Below are 9,446 nucleotides of genomic sequence, written 5' to 3' on the forward strand. Positions count from 1 at the left end.
TAAGACCTGAGCCAGATCAGAGCTGCACCAGTGACGCCCAGATCTGAGAGTGGAGACATAAGGATCTGGTGCTTCAGTGTCAAAGGAACAAAGGACCATTACTGTGGAGTGAGCGCTCATTAAGTCAGACTGGTTGACATCAGGGAGGTTGATCTCAGAAACATTATCTATAATGTTTTGTATTGGTGCCAACAAATATGTTTGGGGTCTTTTGATTTGTTGGTTTTTCTTAATATTCTGTTTCATCAAATAAGAAGTGGAAACTCAAATTCTTTTTACCAGAATAGTATCATCAAAGTCATGTGTAAAGTAAATTAAAAAATAAATTGAAACACATTAGATGAACCAGTCTGACTTTGCATTTGTTGTCATGGTTGTTATGAACTTTATGATAAACTATTTTCAGTTCTACAGTTATGATGTAAAAGTTAAATTATATTTTCCTAAATGCTGCTTTTCAATTTTCACTTTATTGATGTCTGATGTTCTGACTTTCATCGCTGCAAAAATTTAATGAAATGTTTCATCAAACCATCAGAGTTGAACAGTGTGTGAGTCCCTCTAGTGGATGTTGTGGAGTTTTCTGTTTCTTTGCTCCAAAGGTTTTTGTACAGAGTTTTACTGTTTCCTGTCACTGTGGGCTGCAGAGCACAGTAGTACACAGCAGAGTCAGACACATGAAGCTTCTGGATCTTCAGAGGAACTGATTTGTCTTCGATCGCAGCATCAAATCTGTTGCTGTCAAACTCTGGAGCTTTATCTACTGTGTTTGAGAAACTTTTTGTCATGTACTTTGGAGGTCCATGGACGTCCTGTTTGTACCAGAACAAATAGGGAAATGAGTCACTAGTCTCAAACATACAGTTGAGTGTCACAGCGTCTCCTTCAGTAGCAGTAACATCTCCTGTTGTCTGGATCACTTTGTCTTCTCCTTTACACTCTGAGGAAGAACAGAACATGCAGAGGAAGAGATGGATCAATAAAGAGGATTGATTAAAGGAGAATAATCAGTAGGTTTATTTCCCATCTTACCAAAGCAAAGAGCAGCAAGAATAATCCACAGCCAATGTTCCATCTGTACAACAAGGTTGAAAGCAGCAGGAGAAAGTGTGTGATGTTCAACATTCAGTGGGAGAATTGTTCTCTTCACAGCAGCAGTTCTTATTGACAGAATGGTTGAACACAGTGCACAAGTAGAGCACCGCCTACTGGATAATGTGTCCCTCTAGTGGAGGGAAAACGTTCACTTCAACAGGTGGAAAAAGGCTTCCAGCAGCTTGTCAGTGTGTCAGCTGGTGTTTTTGTACAGAGACTGTGGCTTTGCTGTCACTGTGGGCCTCACAGCACAGTAGTACACAGCAGAGTCAGACACTGCAGCAGACGACATCTGAAGATCCATGAGGGTTTTATCCTCACTCACTGTCACAGACAGTCCAGAAACTGGATTTGCTGTTATCTCTCCTGACTCCAAGTGAGAGATGAGGAACTCTGGGTGTTTTCCTGGATGTTGTCGATACCAGAAGAAATAATCAGCAGCACCTTTGGAGTATTTGCAGGACAGAGTAACAGAGCTGCCTTCTACACTGAACTCTTCAACCTTGGCTGCAGTGAGTCCTTGACAGCTGAGACCTAAAGAAGAAGAAAACTCAGTTATAACATGTTGAAAAGTCCCAATTTAAGGAATTCACATGTGAACATGAACATTGAGACATGTTTTAAGAATCTTACAAACCTTTTAGAATGAATAATAACAGTAGTAGAAGTACAAAATACTTTGATGACATCATGTTGAGTACAGTGAATGTTTCTGGTTTGTGTATTAAACTCTGTAGAATCTACAAGTTTCTCTCTCTTCTATAGTTCAGTAACAGTTCAGCTCCTCCCTGAACCTCTGTCTCCTCTTAGATCTGTTTTCTATTTTAGTTAGTTGAACAGTGTGTGAGTCCCTCTAGTGGATGTTGTGGAGTTTTCTGTTTCTTTGCTCCAAAGGTTTTTGTACAGAGTTTTGCTGTTTCCTGTCACTGTGGGCTGCAGAGCACAGTAGTACACAGCAGAGTCAGACACTTCAGCTGAGATGATCTCCAGATCCACACGTTTCTCTGTTTTATCAATGTGAGCTGGAAAAACAGAATCAGTTGGATGAATCAATCCTCCTTCTGTGATGTAGAGCAGGAACTCTGGTCTGGATCTCTGATGTTGTCGGTACCACTGGATATTTCTGATAGCACTTTCATATTTACAAGTCAGGTTGATGTTTCTTCCCTCTGTAACAACTGCTTCGGTTTTTACTTGATTGATGCTGTTCATAGAACCATTGGCTGCAAAATAAGTTTTATTCATGTCAGTTAATATTTCATGTCTGTAAAAGAGTCTAACATCAAGAGATTGATAATGTTAGGATGCATTTTAAGATTTGACATTAACAATATCAGATAAAATATATTAACCAACAGCTCAACGTGATTTTCCTCTATGTTATAAACTCACCTATGAAGTGAGAGAAACAGAGAAAGAGGTAAAGCAACATGTCTTTGGAGGAGTTGAAGCCAAACAGACAGCAGATGAACAATGTTCTTCCACTGCAGTAGAATGAAGCAACTAAACAGCCTCTCTGCTGCACAGCCCTTCTCCTCAACATCAAGCTGATTGTGCTTTAGTTCCTCCAACATTTCTGCTCTGGACACACAAACAATCTCATTGGTTGACTTGGACTTCAGTGGGTGGGACCAGGTCATTTGATCCACCAATGATGAAGCTGTTAAAATAAGAGGGTCGTAATAATCAGTAGAAACCATGTTTATTTACACTTTAGTTTAAGGTTTGGTTAAAATGATGTAACAGTGAAACTTTGGATCCACTTTAGTTCATTAATACTTTGACTTTATTCAGTAGGTTTAACTTAAATATGTGTTCATTGGTTTGGTTCCTCTTTTCTTCCAGGTTCACTTCCTAGTTCAGGATGATGCTCTCATTAACTACATTAACTACTAATTATCTACAACTGGGGGCAGAGCCTTTTCTTACAAAGCCCCAAAGTTATGGAATAGCCTTCCAAATAGCGCTCGGGACTCAGACACAGTCTCAGTGTTTAAGTCTAGGCTGAAAACCTATTTATTTAGTCAAGCATTTGAGTAAATAGATCTGGGAAGGACTCATGGACGTAGAGCATTATGGTGAACTGGTATGTTTAGATGCTGTCTTCCCAACTCTCACTGATCACTCAGGTTTGTTGATGGTGAAGTGATTGGTTGCTCTACATCCCAGTGAGCCCTCATCTCTGTGTTTCCTTCTGAACCCACCCTTTTAGTTAGGCTGTCATAGTTAGTCCTGCCGGAGTCCCTGCTGCACTACACTAAATATACATTCACCTCAAACTTTATGTGACTGTGAATACAACTAACTGCAATCTCTCCTCTTCTCTCTCTTTCTCTACCTCTCTATTTCCCTCTTCCTGTCTCTCTGTCGAGCTACATGTCATTCCACCCTTTGCCCTCTGGACCTGTCTGACTCGTCCTGATGCCCAACTTCTGGCTGGAGATCTCACCGCCTGGATCCACCGTTTGCCCTTTGGGATGCGTTTGGAGACTGCAGTTGGTCACACACTACTATGAAGTCGGTCTTGGCCTCGGCGGACGTTTGCAGCTGTTTCTCTGAGGTCTCGACTCAACGCTCCATAGTCCAGGAATGGAACAAGTCTGCCTGTAATTAACCAACTGGACTCCACATTAACTTAAAGACATTAACTGTTATACTGGACTGCCTGCTGCCTACACAGCATGTAATCACCCATATGAGGATGGGTTCCCTGTTGAGTCTGGTTCCTCTCAAGGTTTCTTCCTGTTGCCTTCTCAGGGAGTTTTTCTTGCCACCGTCGCTCTCAGCTTGCCCATCAGGGACAATCTGATTATTATGATTCATACACATACACTGTTCATGTACTGTTCTTTGGTTGTGTAAAGCTGCTTTGTGACAATGTCAATTGTAAAAAGGGCTCTACAAATAAAATTGAATTGAATTGAAATTAACGAGTGCACATGAACGCCCCCTTTGCTCCACCAGGTGTTGTCAGTATGGACTGTACCATGTTGGACTGTACCATGTTGGACTGTACCATGTTGGACTGTGGGAGGGAGGAAACAATGGGTTTTCTTTGTAGCTGTTGTTTTCCTACCAGCTCTAGTAAATGTAACTCAGGTCTAAATAAGATGTTGTAGAGTTCTTGTACATTTTAAAGCCTCAGTGGAAAAGTTAATGTTACCAACATTTGAAATAGCTTTGATGATCTGAGTTCACCCTTGGTATTTACTAAGTACTTTAACCAGGCAGGATCAGTCCTATGACTTAATGAACCTTACAAGGAGGAGGAGTGATTGGAGGAAGAAACTGGAGGGACACAGTTCAGCCTGGACTTTAGTTCTTTCTACAGGTTCTGTTGAGGTCTGAGGATGTGGAGCAGAGCTGAGAGAGTGAACGCACAACTACAGTATATGGGAATAAAAATCATGAGGTCCAACAAGGACCACAGCAGCCTGAGGTAAGTCTGCACACTGTGGTGGATCATCAGGGATTGAACCAGTCTGAATGGAGAAACAACCTTTAACCTTTTAAATGACTGAGAGCTTCACTTCATACTGGATGTGTCCAAACTCTGGTTCATCATCAGACTGAAACCTCTTTAGACCCACTACAGTTCATCTATCACCCCCAGGTTGGACTAGATGTAAGTGATGAGTCCTGTTTGGTCTGGGTGGATGAGTATGGGGGTGACAGTCTATACTAGTAGCAAGAGCTTTGGTAATAAACCTGTGTTGATGAGTGATGGGGGATGGTAGCTGGAAGGAAGACTGGGATCCTTGTTGGGTTTTAGTAAAGGTGTAATGAGAGCTGTATTCATCTGTTCTGGTTTTGTAGAGGTGGCTTTAATTTCAGGGGTTAGTCTGTAAAATACTGATGGTGATAAATATGATGATGACAATTATTTTGAATATTGCTGGTACCAGAAGAAATGATCAACAGTTGACAGTTTAGGACTGTGTTAAAGGATGCTGTCTGTAACACAGCAGCTGAACAGTGTGTGAGTCCCTCTAGTGGATGTTGTGGAGTTTTCAGTTTCTTTGCTCCAAAGGTTTTTGTACAGAGTTTTGCTGTTTCCTGTCACTGTGGGCTGCAGAGCACAGTAGTACACAGCAGAGTCAGACACATGAAGCTTCTGGATCTTCAGAGGAACTGATTTGTCTTTGATTGCAGCATCAAATCTGTCGCTGTCAAACTCTGGAGCTTTATCTACTGTGTTTGAGAAACTTTTTGTCATGTACTTTGGAGGTCCATGGACGTCTTGTTTGTACCAGAACAAATATGGACTTGGGTAACTGGTCTCAAACATACAGTTGAGTGTAACAGCGTCTCCTTCAGTAGCAGTAACATCTCCTGTTGTCTGGATCACTTTGTCTTCTCCTTTACACTCTGAGGAAGAACAGAACATGCAGAGGAAGAGATGGATCAATAAAGAGGATTGATTAAAGGAGAACAATCAGTAGGTTTATTTCCCATCTTACCAAAGCAAAGAGCAGCAAGAATAATCCACAGCCAATGTTCCATCTGTACAACAAGGTTGAAAGCAGCAGGAGAAAGTGTGTGATGTTCAACATTCAGTGGGAGAATTGTTCTCTTCACAGCAGCAGTTCTTATTGACAGAATGGTTGAACACAGTGCACAAGTAGAGCACCGCCTACTGGATAATGTGTCCCTCTAGTGGAGGGAAAACGTTCACTTCAACAGGTGGAAAAAAGGCTTCCAGCAGCTCGTCAGTGTGTCAGCTGGTGTTTTTGTACAGAGACTGTGGCTTTGCTGTCACTGTGGGCCTCACAGCACAGTAGTACACAGCAGAGTCAGACACTGCAGCAGACGGGATCTGAAGATCCATGAGGGTTTTATCCTCACTCACTGTCACAGACAGTCCAGAAACTGGACTTTGGATTATGTTGCCTGTTCCTGAGTGAGAGATGAGGAACTCTGGTGGTTTTCCTGGATGTTGTTGATACCAGTAAAACTCATCAGCAGCAGCTGCTTTTTTGGAGAATGTGTAGATCAGAGTAACAGAGTTTCCCTCTAAACTGAACTCTTCTCTCTTTACTGGAGTTAGATCTTCACAGCTGACACCTAAAAACATTGAAACATCAGTTCATATTCATAGGTCTATATATTCATATAACACTGAAACATACTTTGTATGTATCTAACGTACCTTTTAGAACAGATAATAACAGCAGAGTTTGTACATAACACACCAAGCCCAGCATGTTGAGTACAGTGAATGTTTCTGGTTTGTGTATTAAACTCTTTAGAATCTACAAGTTTCTCTCTCTTCTCTAGTTCAGTAACAGCTCAGCTCCTCCCTGAACCTCTGTCTCCTCTTAGATCTGTACTTTCACTTCTCCTGGTTCACAGACTGGTGGCAGCATTTAGAATCAGGTGAAGGTTGGAAGGTTTAATATATGTTTGTTTTTAGTGTTTAAATGTGTTTTTTCAACAACATTAATATAAATGTATCTGCAGTGACTTACAGAATAGATCAGATTCATACAACATAAGAAGAAGCTAATAAATGTTTTATGGTTGAAACAACATTAATTATTTCACAATGACAGAAAATGTCAGTGTTGAATATTACATCCAGACAATAAGTGGTACGAATAATAATTTGATTTAACTTTGACCTTGACAGTTGATCTTGGTCTTCAACACCAACACTTCATGTGTTATAAAACCTTTCATGGGGGAAAAGGTCATTGTTAATGCGTGTTAAATACTGTTAAACATTTATTGTTTTCAACTTTGGTTTGACGTAGTTGGACGTTTAAAGTGCCGTCTGTATTAGATGTTGGAGGATTTGTTGTTACACTCTACCTGATCCACGTCCATCTTTTTCCTATAATTTCAAACAAAATTCCAAACTCGTGTGTTTGTCCGAGATTCTTGATGTTTTTCTGTGGATTTCCTGAATATTGTTAATCACCAGTTGAAAGCTTAGAGTATTTGTAGGAAAGAGTTAGTCTCCTTCTAAACTGAACTCTTCATAGCTGACACCTAAAGGAAAAGATGATTGTTACTACTGTACTTTTCTGCAGGTATCCTCGGCCTGGAGCTGTACATCTCCAGAATCCAGTTGACCTGCCCAATGTTCTTGATGCTTGTTGTTGTCTTTATTGCCTTCTGTTCTTTTCTCTCTTCTCTTTCCACTCACCCCAACCGGTCGAGGCAGATGGCCGCCCACTATGAGCCTGGTTCTGCTGGAGGTTTCTTCCTCTAAAGGGAGTTTTTTCTCTCCACTGTTGCTTAAAGCTTGCTCAAATGGGATTGTTGCGTCTTCTGTATCATTTTTTTGTATAATTATTCTCTGTAAGGTCTTAAACCTTACACTGTAAAGTGCCTTGAGATAACTTCTGCTGTGAATTGGCGCTATACAAATAAAACTGAATTGAATTGAATTGAATTGAATTGTATTGAATTGAATTGAATTGAATTGAATTGAATTGTTGTGTTTTAGTAAAGGTGTAATGAGAGCTGTATTGATCTGTTCTGCTTTTGTAGAGGTGGCTTTAATTTCAGTGGTGTCTGTGAAAGAGTGATAGTGCTAAATAGGATGATGATGATGATGATGATGATTATTATTATTATTATTCAATATTACTGGTACCAGAAGAAATGATCAACAGTTGACAGTTTAGGACTGTGTTAAAGGATGCTGTCTGTAACACAGTTGATGTTTCCATCCTCCTGGACCACCTGCAGCATGTCGGCATTTGGGAACAGTCCCTTCAGTGGTTTGATTCTGACCTCCAGGACAGATTGGTCTGTTACACATGAGAAGAAGTTCTCTTACTCTGATCTATCTTGGGTGGAGTACCATATTATAAGGCACCATGTTGTGGTCTGCAGGCTGAGTGCTGTAGGTATCACAGCAGTGCTGATATTTGTATTGAATCAGTTATTTGTCTCCATCAACACAAATAGATACACAGTTGGACTGGTTCTTCACTGTTACTAAGCAACACATCCAATGGGCAACCACTAACAAACAACTATTTTACATTTTAAAGCAAGTCATGGCTGCTAATTAGATTCATGTACATCATCTGTATGTTTCTATTTATCTTACAAGTAGAAGTGTTGGAAGTTTCTTTGGTGTAACTTTATGTAGGAATCTACTGCAGGTTTTATGGCTGATTAATATTTTGTACTATTAGATATTTCCTGCTTTTAATAACAATCTTCAGTCACGTAATTTTTATCTGTGTTTAAAACAAGTTGATTACAGTTGTTTAAATCACCAACAGAAAGAGTCTGGATCATCAGAGTTGAACAGTGTGTGAGTCCCTCTAGTGGATGTTGTGGAGTTTTCTGTTTCTTTGCTCCAAAGGTTTTTGTACAGAGTTTTACTGTTTCCTGTCACTGTGGGCTGCAGAGCACAGTAGTACACAGCAGAGTCAGACACATGAAGCTTCTGGATCTTCAGAGGAACTGATCTAAAGGTGGAATTCAGTCTAGAAGAAAATCTCTCCTTGAACTCGTCTGCTGTGTTTCCTTCATCCAGTGTAAAACGACTTAGTATAAATCTGGGTCTGTTCTTTCCATCCTGTTTGTACCAGAACAGATAGTTAGTCGTTAAACTGCTGCTGTTATACAGACAGTCCAGTGTTACTGTGTCTCCTTCAGTCTGAGTCTCGTCTCCTTCTGGTTGCAGCACGTTGTCTTTTTGTGCTCTGCATCCTGTAAAACACCAACAAACAGTATCAGTGTGCTGTTAAAGAATCATGTCAATGTTGGATTGATATCAAAGAAACAGACTTGTGTTCATACCAAGGCACATAGCAGCCAGCAGCACTGAGATGAACAGAGGCGTCATATCTGCAGTGTTGAGGAACTGGGAGCTACAGCGAGTAGAAAGAAGGCTGTGATCTCTCTGTTTAGTCTTCATCAACACTAAGTTGGTGGATTAGAAGGAGGAACCTGATCACAGTGACAGGGCTCATTCACAGCTCTGTGTTATTCCCCCTGCTGATAACTGGACACTAAACACACTTTGTACCAAGATTAAAAACTTTATTGATCCCAGAGGGAAATAGTTTTACCTCATTACAGCTGCTCTCTGTTCAGAAGGTAAGAAAAATATATTTGATCATTGTCATTGTTACAGTTTGATGGTCACTGGTAGAAAGGATCTCCTGTGCTGCACTTGACTTTGATCAGTCTCTTTTCATGCTCCTCTCTGTTTCTAATGAGACCAATAGGTTTTTGTCAGGTTCAATCATCATGACTTTTCCACAGAGGTCTCTGTGTCACTAGCACAGATTAACTGTGACACCACTTGTTACCCCCGTTAAAGTCACAGCAAGACAAAAGAATCACGTCTATATCGATGTTTGTAGGACCAGGTTTTTAATGTT

At 40.5% G+C, this 9,446-nt stretch overlaps 2 gene segments (V, D, J or C); both read right to left on the reverse strand.

The window, feature by feature from the left end:
• Nucleotides 1-5,640: 5,640 nt before the first annotated feature.
• Nucleotides 5,641-6,323, reverse strand: LOC113172507. The segment is given in 2 exon segments: nt 5,641-6,159; nt 6,245-6,323. Coding segments are annotated over 2 exon segments (402 nt in total).
• Nucleotides 6,324-8,461: 2,138 nt separating this feature from the next.
• LOC113172506 lies at nt 8,462-9,033 on the reverse strand (the record flags this gene model as incomplete). The annotated part of the segment is given in 2 exon segments: nt 8,462-8,769; nt 8,860-9,033. Coding segments are annotated over 2 exon segments (426 nt in total), but the record flags the coding sequence as incomplete, so codon positions are not given.
• Nucleotides 9,034-9,446: the final 413 nt, after the last annotated feature.

The sequence above is a fragment of the Anabas testudineus genome, chromosome 17 (assembly GCF_900324465.2).
Source record: "Anabas testudineus chromosome 17, fAnaTes1.2, whole genome shotgun sequence".
Lineage (NCBI taxonomy): Eukaryota > Metazoa > Chordata > Actinopteri > Anabantiformes > Anabantidae > Anabas > Anabas testudineus.